Below are 26,596 nucleotides of genomic sequence, written 5' to 3' on the forward strand. Positions count from 1 at the left end.
TAAGCTGAAGAGTCGCTGAACACGGCCGTAGGATCTGCCAGATGCTGAGGACATTTTCGACGCGCGATCTATCTGATTTCTCAGCATGCATTGTCATACTAAATAATCCTACGTTGGCCTGTTTCGTCATTTGAGAGTGCTTCGTCATGTCTACTCACCTAGCACCGTGATGGAGCTGGACACCAGCATGGAAAGCAGCCACACCAGCGCGATCTTGAAGCCGACGAGTCTCTTCGTAGAGTAGGAGTGTCGGGTCTTCAGGGGGTTGCGGATTCCGAGGTACCGACCAAGGCTAATGAAACACATGTGCATAATGCTTGCTGAACATGCCAGGACGTCACATGTGACGTACACATTGCACCACACAACCCCGAACGGCCAGTACCCTGCGTCACATAGTGGAACACACACACAGTAAGGCATGGCGTGCGATCTTGTAACCAGAGAAGGAACGTAGCCGATGGAGGGGTTATCACGACTAGGCGTCGCCCATCCTCGACGCATTACCCAGAATTCAAAGCACCAAGACCTTTGCTTGTACGCGGGGAGACATATATATATACAGTGTCGATCTAAACGCGGTTAATTACCTTGGAGATGCAGACGCCCGGGGGTAGGAGAGACATACGAAGAACATCGAGCTACAAACAAATGTCATTTGGCAGCAGGCACTCCCCTGGGCACGAGGGGATTCTGATTACAGTCAGACGTAAACACCAAAGCGGATAGTTTCGTGTACTTTTATGTGGGAGATGTCTGGTTTGAATCTCGATTGGTGACAGGCTGTGGTTGGCCACGATCGACTTCTTCAAAATCCTTACGCGCTTGTCATGAAACCGACAGCAAAGTCCGTATTGATGGAGTTTCGTCTGATGCATTTGGTGTTCAGAATGGTGTGAGACAGTGAGATGCTTTTCAGCTAAAAGTACGCCGAGATAAGAGGGAGGGACTGGATTAAACATAAATATCATAAAGAAGAAGGAGAACAATACGAGCTCTGTTAGATGCTAGTAAGGAAGTTGATATTGAAGTAAGGAGTGAGGAAACTCACCGGACTACAGGCCAAAAAATTTTGTCAGAGGAGCTGTTGGTGTCATTGGAAACGCGACGAAGTCAAGAGGAGATTAAGTGGAGACTTGCTATTGTGCGGTTCAGAAACGTTTGTCTTCCCGCCTGCTATCTAACAACGCAAAGATTAAAATATTTAAAACTATAATTTGTCCCCCCCCCCCGCGTTCTTTTTTGTTTTCCTGTGAAATTCGGTGTCACGTAAAGCGAAGATCACACAGATTGAAGGTGCTTGTTGAGAGAGAGAGGGAGTATGTGGATGCTGGAGGGATGTTAACCACAGCTCGCCACTGGACCCTGCACTGAGCCAGATGATTCCAATCCTCGTAAGGGAGTTGCACCCTGCCTCCTCTGATGCGTCTCGTGTTGCCCCCTGGATGCACTGGGACGAATTACCCTTGTGCCTCAGGACCAGAGGGGCGGGGAGAGGACCTCCCTCGAGTCAGACATAATCACATTAACGGTGCTTGGATTGTACTAACGCTGTTTCTAATTAGCACGGACGGACGGGGGTGGGGGGTAACATTTCCGACCCTTACCGCCCCCCACACCCTCAGCTGGAACTTCCCCATTCCGCCGTCGAGATTCGGCATTCCGGGTTTAATTCTGGATCGCCAAGCGTGAGGGTTGAAGTGCGTTGTTTGGAATGCAATCAGAGTCGTCGGCACTCGCTCGGACACGGGGTTTCACCTGCCGGCTGAAGCGATGCTGTTGTTTATTGATAATTGGGCTCTCCCGTTGTGTGGAACACAGACAGTTAAATCATGTTACCAGTCTCAGTCTAATGGGAATAAAATTATATAAACTGAACCACTAGTAACAGTGAACCAGATTCCTCGCTTGTTTAGGGAATTCGCTGAAAGACGTAAACCAAACGTACCCAATTACTGGTTTTTCATGCATTTTCCAACCTAAAAGAGGTTACTCTGTTCTTTCATATCATTGGAATTCCCTGACAGTTGTTTAAAATTTATTGGCCAGCTGCTAATGACTTAAACATGTACAGTTCGCCAGCGGGAAATATTATTTGCTTGTATCCGACTAGTTCCTTCTGATCGCCCGAGACAGGGAATGTATCGGTGATGTCCGGGTGTCAGGCAGGCGCGCGTTCACTCTTCGAAAGGCTTTCCCCCTGTTCTTCACTTGTCTTCCGAAATGGCGGAGCTTTGTTCCGACTTGCCTGACATATTTCACGGCCCGCGGTGCAGAACGGCGTTCCTGGAGCGGTCGTTAGGTTACTTAACCTTGTAATTGCGCCGTTTGTTAGACCTGCGTGGTCCATAACTCTCGCTGGCGCGAATCGGGTCTTTCGTAAACAAGCTGGTGTTGTGTGTGCTTTAACTGGCGTGAAACATTTTGTGGACTTCCGCTCGGAAGTCAGACGTCCCTGCCCTTCAACAAGCAACTTCAACGCCGATGTAGCTGTAAGCTCGTTTTCTCTCTACTGATAATTCTGTCTCAGGTCGGGCCCCACACTCCCATTGTTTGTGTACACGTGTCAGATAGAGAAAGGTGACGCGAGGGAAGTGTTCGCCTCCTGATCGCGGCAGGACGAGCACGTGCTCGGCGGTTGGGCGAACACGGCCGCTGTATCGGCCGAGCGAGACTCGAACCGAATGCATGTCTGGCTGCTTGAGATAACCCGCTCGGTATGAACTGAGGTAATGATAGGAAGAAGAAGTTTGGATGATTGAACTTCGCGGTGGGGTTGATACACTTGCAGCCATTTTTGTTTTAATTAGCTGACTCGGTGGGAACATGAGGCGCTAGTTGGCCACAGTCTGCGCTAGTGTCTGGTGATCGAGTTATTGTATTATGTATGGCGTAGAATCTGTGTTGTCATTTTTAGTTTTGCATAAAAATTGTTATTGTCAGTTATTAATACCGGTAACATCTGTAGCAATTTATTTGCTCTGTAAATGTTTACACTTTAAGCCTTAGTTACGTCTGCAAGCGTTATGAGAGATCACGTTTGCCATGAAGATGGAAGCAGCAGGTCCCTCCGAAACGTTGGTAACCACGCGTCTTGGCACTGAAGGCCACAATTTACCGTCTGTCTGTTCATGTCAGTCTGAATAAAACTACGTGGATTCGTCTGTCCAGGTAGTTTCTTGTTGGAAGTAAAAGAGATCTCCAAATAACCTCAGGGTAAGAGACTCAGTGCGTGGGTCATCGAATGTGTCCCGCGTTTGACTTCGGAGCTTTCCGAAACTCTCAACCCCCGCCCCATGGAGAAGGTGAAGCCCGGGCGATCAACGCGAATGACCTTGACAGGGCGGCGTTATCAATTATCGTCTCGGCAAGGATGCAGGAAGCCGCGACGGTTCTCGAAGCAAGTGCAATAACATGCAGGCCCGCCATCTGATCAGGAAAACGCCAAACGCATGCCCGAAGTTTGTGGCTGGTTTTTTTTTATTATTATTATTATTATTATGAAATGCTGTGTAACTACTACAAACTGTAATGGAACTCTCGTGAAGTCAATTTGCGATCTAATTTGTTCCGTTTCGCGTACCTGGAAGCCGCCTCTTCAAATTAGCTAACATCATTACACCGACGCGTGTGTGTGGGATGGGAACATGATCACGTCGGTCGGCCTCCCGGAGTGGATTCACTAACGAAATTGCGAGCGGGAAATGAGGGTTTCCGTTTGTTTTTTTTTCGGTTGTACGTTAATAGTATGTAGAACTTTTCTTATTTTTATAGGATCGCGTGTCTGGCATTTTTGAATGAGACATTTGTGTTTCACATCTCAGTGTAAATGTTATCAACATTGCTTGTGCCCCACGCAATGAGATTAAGGGAGTTGGATCACGCTAAGTAAAACAGTTCGGCGCTTAGCATCTAATTGTAGGTTCGTCGAAGCACCGCGTGCTGTGTGGCCGTCCGAATTATTTTAATGACCGCCGTCTGCTGCTGGGTAAGACGTCACACGACCGCTAATGACACTTGGCGTCGTCATATCACTGTTCCGATGCTGCCACGTGCCCATCGCTGCGACCGCCATTACGAATAGTCGACTCTTAGTTCTGTATATCGACCTGGTGGCGTTCTTTGCAAGAATAAGCACGTAGTTCCTGCTGCAATGTTGTTATGTGTTTTACAGTTTAAACAGGTCGTTCGTTTTCAGGGTAGGATTGTATAGTCCAAGTAATTCTCACTCTGGAGACCCAGGTTCGCTGTTCAGGGCTGTTCACGTGGGATTTGTGGTGGCACAGGGACAGGATTCTCCCCGAGTCCTTCGATTTTCGCCTGTCAGTATAATTCCACCTCTGATCCATATTCACTCGTGTATCACCTGGGGAATGGACAGTGGGGCCGGGCAGTTATCAGCAGGAACACAGCATCATCGCACCAGAACAATAACATTACGCCTGATTAGACTGCTAGTAGATTTGGCTTTGAAATTCCACCGGGTAGGTCACAACATGATTACTGTCTGATGCAGACGCCTAAGGTTCGGACCCTGAACCAATTGAACTCATTTCGCCGACGTCTCAGAGGTTCTTGCTGCCTCCATCATCGGGGCTACGATGTAAATTTTGTTCCAATAATCCTCGATGGATGGCGTATGCCCATCAGCGGGTATGGCCTAATATGAGACGAAGTGTCTTGATTGGGCGTCGCGTAAAAATAAGCTTTAATTAACATGGACGCGACACTTTGAACGTTCCGACTGATTGTGTGTTCGCGTAATCTTGGGCCTTTCCATTGTAATTTTGGTTCGGGAAAAGAGATTTTTAAAGCTGTGATGGCATTTCATTTGAGAATTCAGTAAGATACGGAATAAAGAGTGTGTTACGGGCGAATGGTGAAGAGAGAATTGTGTAAGAAGTTACGGAACTGCTTTGGGACTGAACATTTAGTAGAGGCGCGCACTTTTATTGCCATGTAAAATTCTACGACCCGAGTGTTTTCTAGCTTCGATTTATACAGGCGGATATTTTAATCGCCGCCTTCGGAAATAAAATGACTAAAATATAGCACAAAGTATGCAATAGAACGAAAAGAGATTTCTTGCTTTATAATATTCGATGGATAGGAACTGAAGCACATGCGATGTGCCAATCAATCTTTATGGTCCCGTCGAGTTGGGTCACTCGAACTGTGGCCTGCCAGGTCGTCACATTGCATCTTACATCAAGTTATCGGCGCATCTGTTTCAAAGCGTTTTTTTCCTTCTTTCTTCAGTGGTACGGTTATCATGTGACAGAAGGTGTTACTATATTTTTGTAGGCATGGGTTGGTACCGCTGACGGTTTGATTGGACATTCAGTAAGGCATGTTTTGAACAGCGCGCACGTAGTGAAATGATTCTTGATGCTTTCGGCCCCTTTATCTGGAAGCTTTAGCGTTTATGGAAACGTCTTCCTTACATTTAACGACTGCGAGCGATTGTCGTTCGACTTTAAGACTGTTTTCTGAGACGCCATGTTGCCCCACCTGCCCCTACAAGTTAACAGCGGCCCCTGGTTCTACGTCAGAGGTCGCTTTAGCCACTAGAGACTTGGGCTGTAACTCTTGGAGCGAGGCGACTGAATCAGAGTCTCACGACCTTTCGACCTCGCAAATGTTTTTGAGTAGACAGACAAGAAGTGTCAGATGACCGGTGACCACTTTTACGCTGCGGGCAATGAAAAGACATAAGAATGTCTCCTCAGCGTAAGATTGATTGGACAACGCTTACCTACTTATATTCTTATTAGCAAAACGAGGGAATCGAAGTGTACGTAAACACCAGGGATGCAGATTAACACAAGATCCATCTCGCCATTTGACTCACGTAAGGGGAGTAAACGCATACCTCAGAGTCAGAGGGATTTAATTACATCTTACCAGCATAAAACGTCAACGCAGAGCCTCTGGATTTGTTGAGCATTGGTCCTGTTGCTTGTACTCTGATGTGACGAAAGTTTAGATTTCATTGACCTAAAACTGGCAAACTCTGAGCCCTTCCCACCCTACGTACATATTTGACCATGTAACAAATAAATTAAGATTATCACTGGTATCAATATTTGATCTTTTATCACAAAAATATTTTTAAAGGACGCTAGAATTATTACCTCCAGCTGGTCTGTTACTGATCCCTTTTATAATGTATTCTGTGTTTGTGATAATTTAGAGATGAAGAGACCTCCCTGCGTGTACATATATATGCGCAAAAGGTGCGAACAGCTGAGGTGGCTCACCCGCGGGCGTCATGAAGCCGTCGGTCTCTGAGATTTCTCCGCCGATCGCCGGGTTTTCGCGTCGCTTATTCGTTAGTTTGCATGTCACGGGAACTTGTAATCGAGGATCGCGCTGTTTACAGTTCCGCTGACAGACGAGCTTTAATAATAAAATCTTCAAACTCATTTTGCCCTTGTAGACTCGACGAAGCAGAGCGGAAGCCAGTGGGTGGATCCCTCGTTCTGTAATTAAGGGAGGACAACCCCCTGTGCCGGTGTGTTGAGCCCTATGGGCACACGTGCAGAATCTGAGGGCTTATCCGGTCCCGAGATTAATTTGGGGCCGGCGTTTTTCAGGTGTGTATATGCTCGCAGTCCGAATTGGATGTGCGAGGAAGCATGAACCTTCATTCCCAGGTGACCGAGCCAGACAAGACGTCGTGTATTTCTGTCCGAATCCCGTTGAACCACCCCGAATTCTCCAGAAGATTTTGGTTTGATTGAGTGATCGATCTTGGCAAAGTACAGACAGGCACGAGTGCAGACTTACTCGGAGATGCGAGTTATATTTTTTGTGGACTTAAAAATTAAACTCCACAGATATCACCAAATAATGTTTTCTGCGTAAATATTCGCGCTATTTCTGATGAAATTGTTAAAACAAATATAATTTTCTGAGATGGTGACGTTGGTCGTTTTCACAATAGGGATGTGACCCTAATTCGAATTACGTCCGCCAGGACTGCGGGCAGACAGGTAGAGAATGCTGGCCGTGGTAACTCTACTGACCCTTACAAAGTCTTTTTGCAGTAGGTCGCGTTCACATCCGGGCAGAATATTCGGTTTAGTGTGGATTGTCCTCTTCTCTTGCCATTTGTATGTTCGTCAATCGTAATAATAACCGGATCTCTTCAAACTCTTTTACTGAGACGTTGCATTATCAGTTAGTTTGTCGTGGATTTAAGTTGGATGCTCTTGAAGCGTGTGAATTTCAAAGAAATGTTGGACCATACAGAAATTCCACTTCCGCCAGAAGGTCAGCTCCTACCACGCGCTTAGCCGCCGATGTGCGGGCGTCGGAGCTCGTATTTAGAAGTTAAGTAAGTGACCACATTAGCGGTTGCGTTGGAAGTTAATTGCATCTCAGTCAAAACGTTTTTGTTGCAAAAGAAATCATCAATTCGACAGAATCGTGTGCCTGAGCCTCGGCTTTTGAGCTCTGTTGCGCCAAACAATGCCACAGGTGCACGCGCTAATTGGAAAGCGGATGTGACAAAGAGCTCTTCTGTGAATGCGCATTTTACAGCTGATCGCATTCGACTGTCTTATCGGCCGTTCAACCAAAACACTGATTAGAGGCTGAGGGCGCAATAGATAAGGCCAAATGTCAGTGGCGCATAATTTAGTTGGACAGACAGAACAAAAGCTGCAGCGAGACAGACGAAAATGGGAGGTCCTTGAAGCCACCGTCCTCCACTTTTTATTACTTTCGGGAGGAATAGAACGGATTGTGATTATGCTGTATTAAGCACGAGGAGTTCAATTTTGACGCAAACGGAGAACTTTTGCTTTGGTAATTTTACGCCAAAAACTTCTTTGCCTGTTTTCTGCACGAGACGTCCTTTCGACTTTTTTTTTCAGTGTGTTCCAGCAAATTATTCAAGTAAGATATTCACGGATGAATTATTGATATATGAACATTGCTCATTTTCGTCATTAAGTTTTTTATGTTGTCTGCTTATACTTAAGAGTGATGGCTCCACTCGTGAATCTGGATCAAAAACTTCAAAGGAAGTTACTGCTGAGCTGTTAACCCCGTAAGCACATTTGCTGAATTCTGAGATGAATCTGCGGCCGGACAGGCGCAGTCTCGTTCATTTATGTAGTACGTTCTTGAGATGCTGCAAGCAGCTAAATCTCTACCATGGCAATAAGAAGTCGTTAAATCAGGCTCTTTGGATCTTCTTCTGCCCATCGAGATGGAAAATCCCGAACATAAAACAGTCTGAAAAGATAAACGGTTTCTGCTAGTGTTCAATCCAAGAGAGAAACGGAAGGAGAGGTTTTAAACTTTCCTATGAAGGAAACACATCAAGAACGTGGATGGTCGTTGCGGTCTCACACCTCCGTACCTACGATCAGTCGATTTTCTGCAAGGATTCCTTTCCAAGGCCGTCTGTCTGTCTCATTCGGAGTGCACACGAGGCCCTTGCTTTATATTTGGAAAGTGTTCCTCCATGTTCCAGGTCGGATTCCCTTGATCTTTCTCAGCGATACAATCGATAGGTTATAGGACTAACTGTCCTGACAGGATCGTGTCTTAAAGCTTAATCCCACATCTGCATACACCGTGTTCATTCTCACAGACCAATCTTGGCCAAACATCGTATGTAATTGATATGGAATTATAAAATAACAAGAAACCAATCATCCAGTTCTGTTCCGGCGCGTAGGCCTTTTTCCCACGACCTTCATTGGCTTGGACATTGTGTGTCACTTAAAGAAGCAGCCCAGCCCTTGCTCTGACTTCACTAAAGTCAAGGCTACCCTCGTTGCTAGGCCGCTGCGCAAAGCATCGGAGGCGCGAACGATCAGGCCACGAGAAATGTTTAAAACGAACGAAAAAGCTGTTCGACTTTCAGTCACATATTCATCGTATCCGACCGCTCGGTTTTGTAGACAGCGCAGCCGTGAAGCGTTCATTATGCGTTACGGGTCGGTCTGCTGCCCCTTCCGCCTCAGTTCGCAAAAAAAGTAAGCCTCACTGTATGAAGCACACGTAGTCGTTGAATAGCGGGATTTGGTCTCGTTTTATCCCGATAAAATGGTTGGCCGGTGATTCCGAGGCACCCACCTGGCTTAGAGCCACTGCCCTGTGAAATTCGCGTCGCTGATTATGATAGTCAGGCGCGCGGCTTCGTACTGGCGCGGGCTTTTGATTCCTAAAGCGCATTTTCACGTTTCAAAGAACGAAGTTACGCTGCCTCTCACTATTAATGAATCTTTGTCGCTAACTCGACTGTACTTCGGCGATAAAGGAGGCCAGAACGTGAAGCTGTTACTGGGCCATGCCTTCGTAAAGCTGTGGCAACACGGGGATGTGGTCCACCGATTCGGCGATAAATATCCCTGCATTCGAGAGAGCGCCAACGTGTGTAGATTTATTGCATTTTCACTTTGTGTCGCACAGAATGAGAAGGCGTGCGGGATTTTTCTCAGAAGCGTCTGTGGAGTTGGTGTTGTGCAGACTGGAGATGACAATCACACTGCGCGTTGTTTTATTGGTTTCAGCTGGCTCAGTAACTTTTTCTTTCTTACACTCTCGGTTTTATCGCCATTTTGTTTAGGCCACCGCGCAGATAGGCCCACCTGTTCCTGAGGGATGCTGCGATGAGAGAGCCCGATGTCCTCGGAAGGCCCGCGGCTCTCCGTCGTGTCCGATTTGATCAGTTCCCGGATGATGGCAGTCTCTCGCGCGCGCGCGATGTACGAGTTCTCTCTTCCATTAACTCGGGGTTCTTTCTCCAACAGGCGTCAGGCCTAGTTCATTTTTGTGTTATTTTTAACTTTTGGCCGTGAACAGAATTGGTTGTGGGTTATACACACACGCACACCGTGGAATTCAGAAACATTAGTAATTTACGGCGTTCCTGTCTTTGTGGTGATGCAGTTTGAGGCTCCCGAAACTTGGGAGGGGGGGGGGGCACTTTGCTTGTAGGATAGTCAACCACGAAAATTAATCTCTTAAATCCCGTGTTGGACGGGCGTTCCTGGAAAGTGGGATCGCTTGATGCATTGTGACCTCTGCTCGCAATCCGTGTCTTCCGCTGTTTGTTGATCGTTTTCTCGAGTTCTCGCGTGTAAAATGTCTGGAACCGCTGGAATAATTTTCTTGAAACGCTAGTTGCCGAGTTTTACCAAAATCTGTCGACATATTCCAATTGGCAACGGGGGTTTCACGGGAGCAACGAAGACATGCGCTCGTGTGCGCGCGCTTTTTCTAGCGAAAGTCGCAAATATTTTTTGTACGACGTAGTTTCAGTAGAATGGACTACGCGGTGTCGAAATCGGAGTGCGACCCTGCTCTAAACTCGCACCGCAGCTGCCGAGGCGAAAACTAACTTATGAGAATTGTAATGCGTGGAAATTTGGTGCAGTGGCTTCGGGTGACAGCACGAACTTGGTTGTGCACAAAGGAGGCGTTTAATTAACTGATGTTGCAAGCCCCTCTCTGCGTCATCCCCTGAGCAGTAAGCAGCCCGCAGTGGTCGAAGTGAGTTTATGAAGCCTGAGGGGAACGTCTTCTGCAGAAAATAACGCGAATAGGACAAACAGACGGACGGACGGAAGCTTCTCGGAACGAAATGGTGACTCATTTTCTCTCTCTCTTGGCTTCAGGACTTAGATTTTTACTGATGTTCAAATCACTTTCTTTAAAAAAATTAACCCCGGGATTTGAAGTCATCTGAAAGGGGCAAACTTGATTGAATTACTACGACAAAGCTGTTGTTTTCTGTCATTAGTTGCCGTGTAATCCTTGCTCGGTATTTGAACAGGTGTTTCCATATCATTAAGTTTTATGACGGCATTGTGTGAACTTCGTTTACGCTCCAATTGGCTTTGCATTTACGATTACCGAAGTAGCAGTGCCGCAGAGAGAGAGAGAGAGACGAAATAACAGAACAGGAAGGCTACCGAAACTACGAAACAGCCGTGTGTGGATTCATCTGGACGATGATGTGACTAGATAAGAAACTGGTAGCTTCTCAAGGACCGTGTTTCTTGGAGCCAGTCACGGTAGACGCGTGAGGCGGAAGGGTCAGAATTCGTTATTCGAATGATGATGATAATTCTGTATCAACAGCGAATAATAATAATAATAATTAATAATTGGAAAGACGCTCATGTAAAATATATAATGCGTCACGTGAAATCTGTTCAATGCATGTGACACTTATTAAAAACAAAATGTATTTCGGTAATAGACGCTGCGCCATGTACCTCAGGGCAAGGTTTGTCTTTGTTTGTCCCTGAAAAATGACGAATGGATGGAATAATAATAATGCTTCAGAAGTCTTGGTGCACTGCGTTTTGAAAGCAAATTCTTGGAACATGCGGTTCTTAAATTTGCGATTCAAAATGTATTTTCACACTTGCATTTGAACGTTTGAGTAAGCGAGAAAGATTATGAAAAGAGCAAAGCCGATGGGTTTTCGACGTCCGAATACGAAACTGAAGACGTAATTAGAAATTCCGGTCTGTAAATGGAATCGGGATTAAACTCTGGCGAAACAAGAGCAAAGTCCAGATAATCCAGATTAAATCAGGAGCATCCAGCTTATGTTTTTGATGCGTTTTGTCTGAGCGCAAAGTGAAACTTTCAAAATGCCTTATTGGCTTTGAAGCGCTTGATTCCAACTGCACTCCTCCGTCTCAGATGGAGCTTAAGGCGTGTGTTGCAGTTGCTCTGCAGATTGATTTAATGCGCCAACTTCTGTGGGCCTAACTCCACGTTTCTCCTTTCTTTCTTATAGATATCGGCAAGTTCTGGGTACAGTACCGGACAAGTTTTCGTGTGTTCGTTTGCCGCAGTGATCCCACAAATATAATATTAATGGTTGTACGAGAACTTGGCAAAGAATGTTATGCCGAAATTTAATGGCGTGTTTCTGATGACTTCTTGATTAATGGTTTTAAAGCCCGTTCAGTCGTAATCTACATACAGAAAATTGTGTGGGAGACGCCTGACCTTCTCTAGAGAGTTCTAACGATGAAGTATAACTTTTTTTTAAAAAAAAATCAATTCTGTGCTTTGTCCATCGTCTGTTGTTCCCGGAATAAGACGGCGTTTTGGAATCTTCTTTCATCTTCAGGTGGTAAGTGGAGGATCCGTACTCCGCTGAGTCCGTTAGGTGTACTCCGCCTGTGTCAGACGACCGACCCTTAAACATCCTTCATCGTTTTGCGTACGTTTTTCACGTAAATTTCGAACTGGATCAGTTCTTGAGGCGTTTTGATTTGGTGACTCCTTGGTTTGTTCATCTTATGGTAGTCATAAGATAAAGTGGACGCTGCTTTGCCTTGCTCTTACGGAAAAGCTTGCGGACGTCGGAGCGCGTGGTAGTGGTGAAATGGGGACGACCCTCGTGGTCTTTCCGATGCAGAGTCAGAATGAAAGTGACGGCGATGATTATGATGACACGTGTGTAATCTATGTATTTGATAAGTATGGTCACGTGTCGTCCTTACTCCAGCAGATGATGTTAGTGGTTGCTAGAGTGTGTCGAAATTGATTTTAAATCGCCATGCAGTGGTGGAGATTAAGCGGTGATTTTGATGATTGCGGTGTAACGGTAGGCTTTGCTTTGAGGATTGAATCCCAGGTAGGAGTGACGAGAGATTGTATTAATGTCTGACTTGTAACGTCGGTGGATGGGCTGAACGACACTTAAGATGGTTTTATACGATGGGCCTCCTAACTCTTGGTTAAAGCGGTCGGAGCCCGAAGCTATCCACTTACGTCCGTCTGTTACCGAGGTTAAGAATGCTCTCTTCCATGCCTCCATTCCGTGGCGTTAAGCGCGTGGACGAATTTGCTTTCAGAAGGCGGGTGTCTCATGAAATGTGCGTCTAAGCTACGGAGACGTTTACAGATCCGTTGTAATCTGAGATGACAACGTATTTTCTGCCCGTAAGCGAATAAAAGACGTTGACTCTTTGATACTCGTGTTTCGCAAGTCGAATTAATATCGTGTTAATGAGTTACGTCAGATTCGTTGTGAAAATGTCGGTGCGTCTGTAGGGAAGACTGGAAGATAAGTAAGAAATGTTGGTGAATGTTTCTTGCAGCGAAAGTGGCCGACACCTCTTAATAGGAATTATCTGATGTCTCGTGTTACAGCGACATTAAAGCGAACTGCCTGTCCGCCCATCCGTCAAGTCTCTTCGCAAGCCCACGTACACACGGATCCCGTGCGGGTTCTACTGGGTGTTCAGAAAACTTAGACGGTCGCTCCGCGTCCTGTGGCAGATTATCGTCTGTATCGGCGCCCCGACCGGCCTCAAATTCGTCTTTCAATCCGTTTGCTCCCTAGAATTCCAGTCATGAGTCACTCATTTCGAGTTTCTGAGTATCTTTGCTGAAGTTTTTCGTGGTTTTCACCAGGCTGTCCTGGAAAACTCCGGAATAATACCTTCAAATAGGCCACGGCCACCTTATTCACAGTATTTATCTGTTCTCTGTCGTACAAATTGAAAGAGGACAGCTGAATAGCTTCATAACCAATAACACTGGTCATCGTGAGTGTTCATTCTAAAGTTACTGGGACTCACTGTAGCATTTTGCCTATCTTAAGCCAGCCGAGTCCCCTGTTGCACCATGAATTATGTTTCAGTTCTGTACAATAAAAAAGGTAAAAGAGACATTGCACGACTTTATATTTTTCACAGAGATGTAATTAGCTGGGAATGTTTTAATGCTCCCCCCACCCCACCCCCCAAAGTGCTGAATTTTGTGTAACTCAGGCGTGTCCAGATAACATGGTTGTTGATAATTGTAGCCTCCCCCCCCCCCGCGCCGGTCACGTAACACTCGTTTAGACAAATAACTTTGATCGCTGGTGCGTGGACGTCGGTCGGCGAGCGTCACATGAAAATCGATGAACTTCTTTGGTAGTTTCGAATGTGTATCGATTACGAATCTTGCGGACAGACAGGCGCGATCACCCCTGGGGCTTATGTTTTCGTTTCATGCGCAAACCTGCGAAGAGCGCATGTAAGGTTAGGTTAGGTTAGGTCGCGTCGACATGTAGTGAGGGTCTCAGTCGTCTCGCGAGGAACTTCGACTCCCTGGAGTCCCCGGAACGCCGCTTTAATCCGAGGCTTGGATCGTGTCCGCCTATTGGCCGCCTTTAGAAACACTTACCTCGTGTCCTGGTAGAAATCTTTCCGACAGTGACTCTCATAAGAATTTCTCTATCGTTGAGCTGTAACATCATTTAGTTGGAGTGAGCCGTGCCTCGTGGCTTATCTGCCCAGTCTCCGCGATCTTCGGAGCCACAGGCTTCGATGCCCTTATGAGGCAGTGCGGCGGGCAGTCTGTGTGTCCGCCTCGCAGGGGCTAGGTCCAGTCTTGCGTTTTGTTCTGTGTTTGTCGAAAGTTGATGGTCGGTATCCCAGCCGAAAGCCTGAGCAGAGTGAGTTTCGTTTGACTTCATCATAGTTTCTACTTTTAATATATTTTGAAAATTTGGAACTGCCTTCATATTATTTTGGTTTTAACCCCTGAGGTCCTACGACCGTACCACGTCCCGGTCTCTGGGTGTTATTTTAATCTTTTCTCACGATCGCCGGTAGGGCGCACGAGAGTGCAGTTGTATTCTGGTTTTAGATAGAATTCATAGCCTACAAACAGAATTTGCGGGCAAGTGACCCTTTATTTGTAAATAAGTACGCTACTGTAAGCGTGTTGTTCTTTTGGGGTAAGGTCACGTGTTCAGCGACGATTTTCAGCTGCAGGAGTCGAATGATATGGAAGGATGAATGTGAATGTTGAATGAGCAGGGATTTGGAAGGTCTTGTGCCAAAGAACTTTCCCAGCATTGGGCTGGGTGCAATTGGGGGGGGGGGGGGGCATGAAAAAAATTGAACCCCGGTTAACGGAGACGGCATATTGACGTGGTTGTTGGCAGGCGATGGCGAATATGCTGTAATCGTTGACTGATCTTCTGAAGCTGAACCTGTTTTAAATGAGCTCTTTTATCTCCGTGGACGCTGTAGTTGGTAATAGAGGCTCCTTTCATGTCCCTGATTGAGAAACTTTTGTTCACAGCCTCACTGCGATCGTCAAACAATAACGGGTTGACATTTCTCCTTCCACAGAGGAGCTCTGTTTGCCGTTTCTAGCAGATTATCTATCACCGACGTGAATTCGCTCGATGCTGTTGTGGTCCATTTGGAATGGGGCAAATACGACGTACAGATTCTGAAACGCGCGCGTCTGCCTCAAAGACGAAAGATATTTCAGAAACTTTGTAACTCAGTTGCCTCGGCATAATTAAAATGATTGGTCGTTTGTCCGCTCCGTTTGCGTTCATTTAAGTTTTTTCCTTCTATTGTTTGTTCATTCGCTCGATTCTGTGTTTGACGTCTGATAATGGCGGTCTTTAGAGACTTACAGACCGTAAAACGCGTTCCTTTGTAAGGTTTTGACGTTTCTTTCTGAAGTAATTTACTGGAAGCGGGTACTGCTGGCATTGCTGGAGCATCGTCGGCGGACAAGATACCATTTTCCGAATGTGAGAAGATGCACGATTTAAATTTTAATACATGCAGAATCATAGCCTGTAATAGGCAAGCAGCTTGGCAACTGTCAGCATCTGGCACCTGGAAGTCACTTCTGGTTCAGGGATCAGTTGTGTGACGTGTCCACAGGTCGTTCGTTTAGTCTGGGCGTCGTCTTGGCCTTGTATTTCGGGGGATTTACGACTTTTTTCAAAAATAAATTGAGCTTTGTTTGGAACTGGACATATTCTGCTTAATGTTTGATGCGACTCCTTTCAGGGTGGCCCCTTGTTTGCGTACAGTTTCTACCAAAATGTATTTTTGTTCACGCTTGTTTCGAGCCTGAAGTTACGGCACTGCGCAAGTCTTATCGAATATTCTGCAGTGGAGATTGTCCCTGAAAAATACCTGACGCGAGACAGACAAAAGGAGTCTTGCAGTAATGAAGCTTTAGGACTTGTATTGGAGTATGATAGCGAAAAAATATGAATTTCCACAAGTCCAGCTGTGCATATTCGATCGGTTGCCTCTCATCCGACGCCGACGCCGACGCGTCGTGGAACGGATCGCAACTTGGGTTCCGGAACTATTTCTGTCCTGTACAAAGCGCCCGCGGGGGTAATAAGTGAAGCGATACGAGATCTTACTTAAGACGGACCACTCAGAGAACACTTCCTTATTTTAAGTTAACAAACGCAAAGGATAAAGAGGACAGTTTGTTTGTTTGTTTACATTAACAATGTTTGCGAAAGAATAGGAAATTACATCGGTTTGAAACTTGAAAGCGTCTTTTCGTTTGTGTTGCTTGTTGCCAAGACGTTCAGCATGCAGGCGAAGTTGCTAAGTCATTGTCATTAATCATCATCGTCATCATCATATCCTTTCCCCTTGTCTTAATTCGCAGTGGTCATTACTTTTTGAAACGTATCAGCTGTTAGTTCCGTCTACACGTGCAGGGTTTGATCTGCGTAGGAGAGAGCCCTTTATTTCTGCCCTAATGGTCTGTGCCCTCTTCCTATTCGAAGTGTTTTACGACGCGTTTTTATTATTTTTATTTTACAAGTAGATGATGTCCACGAAGTAAAAGTTATCCCAAAATTTCATATATATTTTTTTTCATTTTGTCTAAATCTCTAGATATTATGCCTAATTGATGTATTTCGTAGGCTTTTTGTACGTGTCAGGCGGTTTCTCACAAATGTGCAAACACATCTTTGCGACTGAAAAAAGTTTGAAAGATATTCCTTCAGAAAAAACTACTGCGAGACACGAAATTCTGTACTTATGACGTCTTAAATAATAAAGATATTTACATATTTGTGAATAAAACGGTCCACCGCTTGCTGAAAACTGCAAGTTGTATTTTTTTCCGGATTTCTCAGGACTTCTCTTCATAAAAAATGTTGGGTTTAGTTTTTATGGTGTCACCGGATTAGTATAGGCTTTCATGGCGACCGGCCTATTTGACGTAATATAATTCAGTTTAGTTCATTCCAAAAATAACAACTTCATTAGTATGTGCAAAGTTAAACAAGGCAAATCGCTTTTAATTGCGATAATACTTATTTAAGATTAAGTCATGGATGGGCCTAGTGATGGCAGTGGCTGTGTTATGATCACTGATCTAAGAAGACAAGAAGGGCCCGATTGAAAGGGGAACACGCAGAAGATGAGAACCACAAAGATTTCAATTTTTGGGAATTTTCCAGATTTTCCAGCCACCCTGGTCCATTACATTTACATCGGAACTCCGTCATAAATCTGACTTGGCGCCTAGCGACGGGGGCGAACGCGTCATTATGAATTCGCCACTGCTTCGTGCCCTGCAGTGTCCAAGGCAAACAGGAGTTGTTCCCGGGTTACTGACTAGCCAGCCCATTACCAGCTGCCGTATGCTAATCACTGCGTACCGGCCTTGAACACCATTTCTCATTAAGGTCGGCCTACATGGTCAACTTCACCGGAAAAAATGGCGCTGATTTCGTTTGCATGTCTGGTTCAAAGCTTTACATTCAAATTTGAATCGTTTTGGAGACTAATCCAAAATTGCGCGTTCCGCTAGTTTCGAAAATAATTTCAATTAACTACGCCACCGGTTAGAATTAAGTTGCGGACTCTACGTTCCGCATTATGATTACGTCCTACAATTAACGTCGTAACCTGATAACAGGAAAATAGTTGCCGCGTTGCCCGCACTGGCGCGCCACCTGTTATTCTAAACACCATTCCATTTCCTCCTTAATTATGCGCTTCGAAATTAATTTTCATTTTGTTTTCGCGTCTCGCTTATTCAGTTGCGGTCTGAAATAATTTTCCACAGATTGTACTGAGAACTCCCGTCTGATTGTGTTGTTTGTTTGTTCTTTTTTCCTTCATCTTCCTCTGGTTTGCTTATGTTTCTATGCATTTTCGTTCTCTCTTCAAAAATTATGTTAATGTTTTCCCTTCCCGCATTTTCTCCAAGGGTCCGAGGTGTTTCGCCTTTGTTCCCTATTCACTTGTTAGGGCCTGGGTCACGCCGTCAGCCCCCTGTGGCCTTGCCCGTGACATCGCGCCAAATGGCGAGGCGTCGTCTCTCGATTTCCTTCTCTGACTCCGCCTTTATCCGGTCTTCCGTGAATGTCGTTACACGAACTGTAAGTGAATTCCTCTCCTGACTGTTTACAGTTCATTCTGAGCCCCTCATTTTTCGTGGTGAATACGGCATTAACTTATAAAGTCGGAATCACTTGGTGCGACGGAAAGCGACGTCCACGTCGCATCACGAACGTGACCCGAGGCCATTTTTGAGTCTGAGGTCATTGATACACTCAGCTGCTGCCATTGTCGAATGGTCCGAAAGGTGGGTGTTCGCTCGCGCTAGAGCGTGTAGTCGCGTGGCCGAGCGCCAACTCCCGTCAACACATTTCAGGCGCAGACAAGCAGCCGGCCGGGCATTTCACTTAAAGTTACGCAGTGATTGATACCTTTATTTCCACACGAGGAACATAACCTTGATAATATTTCTTACAGCTCCGAAATCACTGGCTGTTCTGATGCATCATACGGGTTGGCCGATAATTACTTTCTAGAGCACTAATGACGCTCTCCCAGTACGGGGCTTGTCCAGACCGTCGACTGTCCTGTCTTGAGCCGAAGGGAGGGTTTTCTGCCCCCCACGTGTGACCTGTTCTGTCTTATTCTGAAGTCCACACTTTGATTTTCAGTCGTTTGTCCTCATTTAAGGACGTCCGAGCCTTCCCTCGACTGTGCGATGATCCTGTGAGCCCGTCTCTCGTCTCTGAAGTGTGGTGCATACGAGTAGCAAATACAAGATTTGTGCAGTCATTCAAGAGTAGAAGTACATTTAACAAAAACTGTTGTCTACTTGTTCCATAACGCTGTGTGATTTGTTGACTTAAGTTCTGCTAAGTAACTTGTACGATAAAGCTGAAGGTTGTGCCCGACCCCTGCAGCGACGACCTCTTTCTTTTGTAAATCGTTTTGTTATTGCTTTCAAACTGACTTCACATCACTCATTTAGGCGACGAAATGTGATTTGTTAACTTTGAATTCTCTGTTCTGGTCGACTTATTCAGCGTCGCGTTTATTTTCAAATAAATCTGCAAGAAGTTTCGTGGCCGGTCTCAGGTGGCAGCCGCAGATCGCGTGTTTAGTTCGCGTGTGACTCACCACAATTAAGGCGACGGCTCGCGGCTTCTCAGTGTTTTATGGAGCGCATATTTCTGTGGCCAGATGACCAAGGCCAAGTGAGATTGCACGGCCTGGCGAATTAACTCTGTAGCTCAGTTTTTTTCAAGTACACTCCCAATGTCCTTGACTTTTCTCAGTTTCTACGAATTCACTTCTGTCAGGATGTCTGTACGAATTTGCCTACTCGGACGGCGAGTCAGTAAATTCCCTGTCCCGTATGGGACCTGCGGGTGTGAACGTCGCCTGCTCTTAAGACGCATTGTACCAGTGTCCTCCCACCTGCGCCTGCGAGGTCTCTCGAAAAGTCCTTGGTTTGAATTCCCAGTAGCTCATCTGCTGCTTTGTTGTGGGATCATCTTGACATTACAGTACAACGCTGCGCAGTTTTCTCCAGTCCCCTTCTGCCTCAATGAGGATCGTGTTTGACAGCCGTGCAAATCAGCAGGTAACATGTCAGGTCTCTGTATCTTCATGGTTACATTTTCAATAAGAGATTTAATTTGCTAGAAATGTTGATTGGTAACTTGTCCGTAGGAATGCTGTCGTAAGGCACAGGGACTCGGGGCCCTCGGAGGGCCAGAGACCAGAGGCGCGTATTCTGGCCGGCTATTGCGTCGCCAGTCACATCGCGTGCGGTAGGCGTCGATGCCGAGGTCTTTCTCAGCCGTGAAAAAAACTGGTTTCTGCATTCATTAGCGATCCAGAACGTTTGTAGCTGCCCTGCGACAAATGTGCGACGGCGATGCGTCATGATCTGTGGAACTGATTGTTTCACGAGAAGCCGCTCTGGCCCGATCCCCGTCCTGTTCCTCGAGAGCGCGTCCCTCGCAACGCGGCGTGATCGCCAATTCTTTTGTCCTTACGTCCGTCCGTCCGTTTTGTTCCCGTGATACAGAAAACTCTGAGCCGATGTGTCGGCGGCCTCCACACGTCAGAGTAAAATTAATGAGCGTTACTCATTAGCGTATTCGTTAATTATTACAGGGCGAACATTTGTCACCGATGTTTTTGAACTTCACTTTCAAGACCAGATGCGTTACGGCGAAAGTTGCACAGTAGGATAATGTGTTTTGACGAAGATTACAAGCGGTCGAAGCAGGGTCTGACCTTGCCCTCCGATAATAATCGTGTGTTTGAAAAATCGGCATTTGGCATTCCATGTGACATTCTCGAACTACGCGTTCGTTTGCCTGTGGGGCCAGAAAATATGTTCAAATCGTACGTGAACTATTTTCAGAGCTTTCATTGGCACGTGTTCGCACATTCGAAGGTTTTTTTTAAAAATTATTTCAATTCTTTTCTTAAACGTCCTAATTAGCGGGTACCACCGCGGCACACGCATTTGGATGACACGCGTGGGGGTCGCTACAACGCAACTTCGTTAAATAATGCGACAGAAATACAGGGCGTTCCAAAGGTAAGGTCAGTACATAAGGAGATTAATAGGGAGATGATTTGGAGCAGAAAATGTGAATAAAGTTCTCAGATTCGCTACGGCGTCTGCGTTGATGCCACATTCATTGCCGATTTTTACAAAATGCAAAGGAAAAAAAATCACTGTTGCGTAACACATAAATTTATCTGCGTGATTGCCGTGAAAGAAACTGGGAAATCAAATTTTGCCCTTCGTAGCATTTTGAGTCGTCACCTCAGCGCAGTTCGTGTTAGGTCGTGTGATGGGGACTTCGTCAGACTTGTCACTGTCACTGCGGTCCGTGTCTATTACCTGTGCATCGGCTGTCTATAACGATCACAGTAATACAAAACATGAACGTAAAAACGTCGTCACTCCGAAACGGAAGATAATCTGAAAAATAAAACTGGTGCTTGTCTTTTATATTCCAAAATAAAACCACAACAGCCTCTTCAAATCTTGTACTCTGGCTTTGGATCACCCTGTATAATTCAGATGTCTGGCCCTTAGCATCGGGTGGGTAGAAGTGCCCGCTGTTCTGACAGATTGAAAGGACTGAGTTCGTCTTGTCTGTCCGCACTTGTACCTCATTGAACTAAATCGCTTTCAGATTGGGCGTGTATCTGACATGTCGTGTCATGTGTGTGAGGTTATGACGTGGCCGATATCCGAGGTTCCAGGTGCAGCGATTATTAAAACACGCGCGTCTACGTTTGTGTTTTTGTCGGAGCCCTGAGCCGCCTCTGAGCACAGCACACAAAGAACGTGCACCTGAAGTCGTGGCGGATTCATTTGTTTTGCATGTTCGAGGGCGCCAGTGGGATGGTGCAGACATCTTCCACGACAGCTTAGGCGTTAAGATAGCCCCTCAGAAATTGGGGGTGCGGGGGGTGTCAGTGGCTCTTTCCTTGTGCATCGTAAAATCCTCGAATTTCTTGAACGTCTGTTTTGGGGGGAGGGGCCCACATTTGCCAAGGTCTTGGGTTCTCTACTCAGTTACCGACGATACATGAAGCTTAAAACCCGACTTAGTGGTGATGATAGCTTCTATTTTCTGTTTTGAGCAGTTTCTTTAGTGGATTATGTAATGAATTCTGCCAGGCTTTCAATTTACGAATTTGAATTGAGTGTCGAGTCAGTCGATGCTACGATTAAGCACGTACGAGTGCTGAAGTGCTAACACAGTTTAAGTACTTCGCACTGCATAAGAATACATGAACGCATGTTCGAAGCCATTTTTGGGCAGTCTCCTTCAGCACATGTCCACACCAAATTTAATCGAAATCTGCCCTGTCCGATGCAGGACGTTCTCCGTACAGGCTATCCAAAACATATTACCCAGCATTCGTTGCGAGACTTTTGTAGGCCCGTAAATTGCTCCCCCGATGGGTTGGCCTCTCGCACGTGACCAGATTTTCTCGTCATGGTCTCTCGCTGCTTTGTTGTAAAATCTGTTCAACACTTCATTCTCGTCGCCCAATCGCAACGAGTTCTGGGGCACATACCACCCGAAAGCAGGCCACACAAGTCATTCATTTCCAGCTCACGAGGGACTGCGCGTAACGTAAGATGTTGAGAAAGCGTCGTTAAATCAACTAAGGAGCGAACACAAATGTGGACCTCGATCCGCCACCGACGTTATCTGTACGGGATACCGCGTGTATGCTTTGCTTGAACAAACACTTTGACAGAAGTTCCATATCAATCATATCCTAGTGATTACCGTGTTTGTTTGTTGCCAAACACTGACGCCATATCGCAAACACGTGCTCTGTCTGTGCGCAGGTGTGGCGTCGACTATTTGGGATTTGAGGTCTTCGGGGTTGTTGCGCATTGTAGTGTCGTAGAAGTTTACCGAAGTTCCAGAGGTCCTTGGTGCCTCCGTCATCATTGCGATGCATCGCCCTGATGACGGAGGCAGCAAGGACCTCTGAAACGGTGGAAAATCTACCAGACTACGCGGCGCAACAACCCAGAAGACATTCGATCTTTACACACGAAGACTGGTGGGGCCCACGTCCTCTGTCCGTCTGTTTGTCGTGAGTTCTTTATAAAAACTATTCCAGTCGATTTTCCTTTATTCATTTGTGCTCTGTATTGTGGCCCGTTCCGTATTCTGTAGATGACAGATACAAGATTCGTCAGCTTCTTGTGTAGCCAAGATGTCCCCCGTATTTGCATTACAGCGCCGTGTAAGAGCACTGTACAGTTGGGGACCTCTTGTTGGATAGATGGAATGGGCGAGGTCCTCTTCCGTCTGTGAGTGGCACAATTGAATTTGCGGTGTAGGTCGACTACTCGCAATTCTCCGTTCCGTGATTTGTAGCTCATTTGCGATACAAGGAATGCGGAATGCACTCGACACGATCTGTAGAAATTCTTCCCACGTCAGCGACGTGATTCTAGAAGTGACTCCATCGTTTGTGTGGGCCTGTCACTGCCGTTCTCAAATGAAAATCTGATGTGGTCGCTGTCGTAAACAAAACTCAACTTGCAGTTTTGAATATCATCGCCTGCGTTCTTTGCAGAATGCGCACGAAAAGTTGAATATGTGTCTGTCCGTCCGTGCCCGTGATTTAACTCGAGAACCGCTGGACGTATTTGGATTAAACGTGGCATCGACGATGTAGCAATAGAAGTTACTCTGAACTCGTCCTTTAATTGTTTTACCAACATGGCGGACGAACGATGGAACGTGAGATGGAACGGCACTAACGCCATTAAAATACATGATTTGTAGCTAGAAATTGAAGTTGTCTGAGAAAAATGACAACTGACATCTCCCTTTCTCTTTAAGGATTCGACGTACATTTCGTGGGCCATAATTTTAATTTTCTGACTCACTATGAATGTTTGCTGTTCTCTCAGCAGTCAGCTTACGATAAACAGTTGAATCAGCAAAGAAAAAAGAAGGAAAAATGTTTGAAACGCGTGTTTGTGTGTTTCGGTGGAATTTATGGACCTGAGAGAGACGCCTAAGCTTTGTATCGCTAGGAGCGTTCAGAATTCCAAACCTGCAAAGAACTCGCGTGGAAAGTGCGCGCGTGTTTTGTTACGGACTGTACTTTCCAGTCGTGTTGCATCTGGTGCGTGTGAAATACACGTTCCAAGAGTTTCGTCGAGGTTTGGTGTTCATCAGAACAACGGCTGACAGCGATTCAGAATCGCCTAATAGGAAAGGGACCGGGTAGGAGGCGGTCGTGCTCCTTCACGAGCGTTGGTCGGGACAAATGGCTGACTTGCCCGGGACGCGAATTAGGATTCATTGTTGTTTCTTTGACGACGTTCATTCAGCTGCAAAGGTTGTGCGCCGGACGATGGGGTGGGGTTTGGGCGCAGGTAGTCGTGGCGAGCGCCCCTGCCGGCACGAATTCAGACTTGAACTCGCCCCGTTTCTCCTGTGCTTTGCTCTACCAGATGTTTCGTGTTTGGAGTTTATAGACTGTTGGATTATGTGACAGAATTACCCGATATCTTCCATCTGACCTGTCGGCTTGCGCTTGTTCTCAAGATAGACCGAGTCGGTCTGCAAGTGTACTCCACCCCCACGGACCCTTGCTGTGCGCATTCACGTCATTCCGCGTTCATAACTTGACCTCTGTTCCTTCCTTCCACCGAATCCAGTTTCGTTTTTACGCTGAATAATAAATCCGCCATTATCGCTAATTAAAGATGTCCATTAGTACATGGATCCGTCCGGCCATTCACTGGACCCGAATGGATGCAGAGGCTGACTTACTTAGTTGGAAGTTAATCTGAATAATTAAAGTACAAACTTCGCGCCTTAGAAGTTCCGTGCTTTGATTATTAATATTGTTTGTGACAAATGAAAATGATACGTGCCTAAGATTTTATTCAAAGCAACTGCAATTAGGTTAGACCTTGAAGGTACAGCAACAAACAAGCACGTCACCTCGTCATAAACAAGAGACGACGAACGCGCCATTAGAGGAGCCATTTTACAGCGCTGATAAATGGAGCTGATTCTATAAAGTGACTTTAGGGCTTTGTTCCAGACGCACTTCAGTACAGCCATTACTGTTATCGGGTGTTCCAGAACGAATTTGCTCGACACGTAATTAAAATCGTTCCTCGGTTCGATCCCATTTTCTCTTCTTGTAGTTTTAATCAGTTGTGGGTAAAATAACCTCGCATCACTTCAGCCCTGAAGACAGAGACGTTGTGTCTCTCCGAAACGTTGACATCTGCCTTCCAGATTGTGGTGAGTTCTCAGCCTGTTGATGCTCTTTTATAAAATAGGGTAAAGCGGACGGGACAGTCGGGGGCGGGGGGGCGCCACATCGGATTTCGTCACAGTCAGTCCAGCGGTTATATAATTGTGAAATAATGTCGCGTCATAAACATCACTTTTCATTACGGAACACAAAAAAATCTACAGCACTGAATGCGCTGGTCGTACAGCTCGCCCTTTACCCCTCCAGTGTCAAATTTTATGAAAATCCGTTTAGCGATTCCCGTCTTCTTGTTACGGGGGCTGACGAGAGCTGTGGCGTTTTGCTACAAGTTTTAGTCGTAAAGGCGTTGATACACGCGTGGGTGCGTGCATACCTGCGTACGTCACGTGATCACGCGTATGTACCAGCTCGTAGAAAAATTGAATTTGCTCACGAACTTGAGCGTACAACCCCTCCAGTGCCAAATTTACGCGAAATATGTCACGTGGTTTCAGCGTCTCTCACTAACGCCTTTTATGCAGGAAGGCATGGCAGCCTTCTACTACATCGACATCGAGTTGCCGACGCAGAACAGATCAGTGCTTATACCACACATGGTGGGACACAAGAGTGGGAACAACAATTTTAGCAGAGGAAATCACTTTGCCGACCTAGGCGTAGATGGGAGTATAATATTAAATATGATTTTTTAAAGAAATGCTTTGTAAGGGCGTGGGCTCCGGTGACTGGTTCTTGTGAACCTTTCGGTTGTACAAAGGGCGGAGCATGTCGGTTAGGACTCGTCGTCTCCTGGTTCTTTGTGCTGTGTGGCTTTGAAGCCGTGTAATCCGCTCCCTCGAAGCAAGGGCTTCCTCAGATTAACCTAAGAGGACGTGTATCATATGACGGCGTCTCGTGGCTCCACTGATGCTGGGCCATCCCATAGCTGACGTGTTTATGTCCTGCGACTCATGGATGAAATATACAGTGTCATTACACTAATACACCGGCGCTAGCACTAACGAACTTGTCTGGTCTGCATTTCTGTCGAATTTCGAAAATTTGAGGCTCCTAATGCCCACGTCCTATTCCCTGATATCCATCACAACGACGCCCGGATTTGCCAAGTTGTCTCTTCCGTTCAGCCTTCGAACCAACTTTTTCTGAGCGTTTGTCATCTTCCCATGCGCGCTACATGCCTCGCCCTTCTCATCCTCCTCATCACCGTGATGATATTTGGTGAAAAGTTAAATTATCTCGCTCCTCGTGCAGTTTACTCCATCCCCCCTTGTTTCTGAGGTTTCCGGCTCGAAGTCTGGCCGGGTTATCAGATATCTCAAATGATTGTTCGCGGTGTTTTCCTCAGTCTCTTCTCGGTAATGATGGGGCACCTTGCAAAAGGTCGCGACAGAATCCTTCAAAATCCTTACTAATGGTAATTACGTATCTCGTTCGACGCAGAGCACTCTGCAGTTGAAACAGCTCCTTTTAATAAGCAACCAAAATGTGGATTTCAGTGGTTTGGGAAAGTGGACGAACGCGCTCCGTCCTCATGCAACAACGGATGGGTGTCGTAAGCCTATGTACACGTGTGATCGAACTCTGGACCCCTCGAATTCGAAGCAACGCTGACAACAGCCTGGCTCTCTCACGCGGAATTTTCAAGTATGGTATGCAACCAGAAGCGTTGTTCCTAGTTCCGAGCGAGGATAACCAGTTTTTCCTGGTAATAGTTGGAGGTATCTGTCGCGTAAGTGAGAACGTTTGAACAGGTGTTCGTTGTAACCAGCAGA

The 26,596-nt window shown here is 46.1% G+C and overlaps 2 protein-coding genes across 2 annotated transcripts in view; one reads left to right on the forward strand and one right to left on the reverse strand.

Moving 5' to 3' along the window:
* Window positions 1-26,596, forward strand: part of Rpn2 (Regulatory particle non-ATPase 2) — a 233,167-nt gene that overhangs the window by 158,828 nt on the left and 47,743 nt on the right. The window lies entirely within an intron of this gene.
* The window catches only part of 5-HT2A (5-hydroxytryptamine receptor 2A), a 40,610-nt gene that overhangs the window by 9,570 nt on the left and 4,444 nt on the right, over window positions 1-26,596 (reverse strand). The window contains exon 2 of the mRNA XM_087343421.1: window positions 159-386. Coding sequence (XP_087199547.1) covers window positions 159-386 — 228 coding nt within the window. The remainder of the gene's footprint in view (window positions 1-158; window positions 387-26,596) is intronic.

Source organism: Zootermopsis nevadensis, unplaced genomic scaffold (assembly GCF_977971745.1).
Source record: "Zootermopsis nevadensis isolate Lab colony 2312 unplaced genomic scaffold, Znev_1.0 Znev_ptg000005l, whole genome shotgun sequence".
Classification (NCBI taxonomy): Eukaryota; Metazoa; Arthropoda; class Insecta; order Blattodea; family Termopsidae; genus Zootermopsis; species Zootermopsis nevadensis.